General features: G+C 34.3%; 1 protein-coding gene across 1 annotated transcript; it reads left to right on the top strand.

The window, feature by feature from the left end:
• The first annotated feature begins 590 nt into the window (after nt 1-590).
• LOC134835215 (uncharacterized) lies at nt 591-1701 on the top strand. Its single transcript, XM_063850084.1, has 3 exons — nt 591-832; nt 891-1324; nt 1379-1701. The coding sequence occupies exons 1-3, from the start codon at nt 591-593 to the stop codon at nt 1699-1701; spliced, it is 999 nt and encodes a 332-aa protein (XP_063706154.1).

Raw genomic sequence — 1701 nt, 5'->3', positions numbered from 1 at the left:
AAAGGGGATCAGATTGATCCCTTAAGGGATCAGATTAAACCCTTAATGGAACAAATTGATCCCTTAAGGGATCAATCTGACCCGTTTTTCGCCCATAGGGCATATTTTAATATTTCGCATATTTTAGTTTGTGAATTCAATCTATTCATATTTCATTCTTTTGAACGACTTGATGGCATCGAAGTAAAATGGAATGGTCAAATGATAAAATTGCCATGAATTTTTTTTCAAGGGATCAATAAAAATAATTTAGAAAGTTAAATGAGGATATTTTCCTTAGAATCATGGAAAGCTCCATTATCAGAAATTGCAATCTGATTTTTGCTATCCTTGTAACATATTCGCGAAATTACCACAAAAGTTCTAGACTTTAATTGGTTCAAAATATAAATTAAGAAAAATTGTATAAAAGCTGGACATTTTATGACATTTCATTTCATTTTTGATTAGTTTTTTGTATCAGAAACATGACGAACGAAATAGTGAAAAAATTAGAAAAAAGTAATTTTTTTAACGTTTTTCTACTTAAACTTACGCATGCCTTGCGGTTCAATGTATTAGATGAGGACTACAGTTGGCACTTTATCAACATGTTGCATGCAGCTCTCGAAGCTTACGCCTTCGTTGCGTATTTCTATAACATGCGAAAATTTTGGTCAGATTTCGATTTTGTCGTGTTCAATAGTATCCTCATAGGTCCGTTATCGAGTGTCGTTTATCGTACTTACAATTTCCCATACAACCACAAGATGGTCAAGGAGTTGCATAAAAGATTTTGGAGCCTGGACCAAAAATATCCGTTACATTCGAAGCAACTGAGTATCATTCGGAAGTATTTTATTACTTTGCACTACATACTTTTGTTTTATACTTCTTTTGGTTAATTTCAGGCATAATGTCTTTTTAAATACCATCAGTACGATAGTTGTAGTTCTATTGACGATCTGCAACTTTGCGCTTTTATGCACGCCTTTCTTGCTCCATTATATTTTGAACATTCCTTTGCAACTACCAATGCCATTGCTACTTATTGAAATTGATCATAACACGACAGTTGGTTTTATTCTTAACTACATTTACCAAACCATCACAGTTTCGTTGTGCATTGGCGCCTTTGCAGTAATACAACCGTTGAACATCATGTATACGGGCTTAGTTTCCTGCATGGCGGAGATTTTGCGATCAAAGGTAAAGGAGTTTGAGCAGATTTCATTGATGAACGAAAGAAAAACTAGTAGAAAACTGAAAGCTGCATTTGCGGAACTGGTTGAGGATCATATTGAAATCTTCAATGTAGCTGATGATGTTGAAGGACTTCTGAGTTGTGAGTCATTAAAGTTTCACAAGGTAATCACAGTTTCATTGACTTTCATTTTAGTTCAACTTTTTCTGGATATAACAAGCTTTTCGATATCAGTTTGCATCGCTTTATTCTATGCTCGTCTTAGAGGATGGATTCCTGGATATGTCTTATCTCTTTTGGTAGTTTTTGTTGGATTTTTGAACCACTTTTTGGGAGAACTTTCCTCGATGCAATTGGAAAAGTTGTCGTTCGACGTTTACAGTGTATCTTGGTATCGAATGAGTATTTCAATGCAAAAGTCATGGTTGATATTTCTTCAAAAATCTCAAACTACTCAATTGTTTTCGTGTGCTGGATTGAAACCTGTTGGGATTGATACTTTTTCATCGGTAACATAA

The sequence above is a fragment of the Culicoides brevitarsis genome, chromosome 3, assembly GCF_036172545.1.
Source record: "Culicoides brevitarsis isolate CSIRO-B50_1 chromosome 3, AGI_CSIRO_Cbre_v1, whole genome shotgun sequence".
Lineage (NCBI taxonomy): Eukaryota > Metazoa > Arthropoda > Insecta > Diptera > Ceratopogonidae > Culicoides > Culicoides brevitarsis.
Note: the sequence above shows the minus strand (reverse complement) of the source record. Positions and strands in the feature narration are given on the sequence as shown.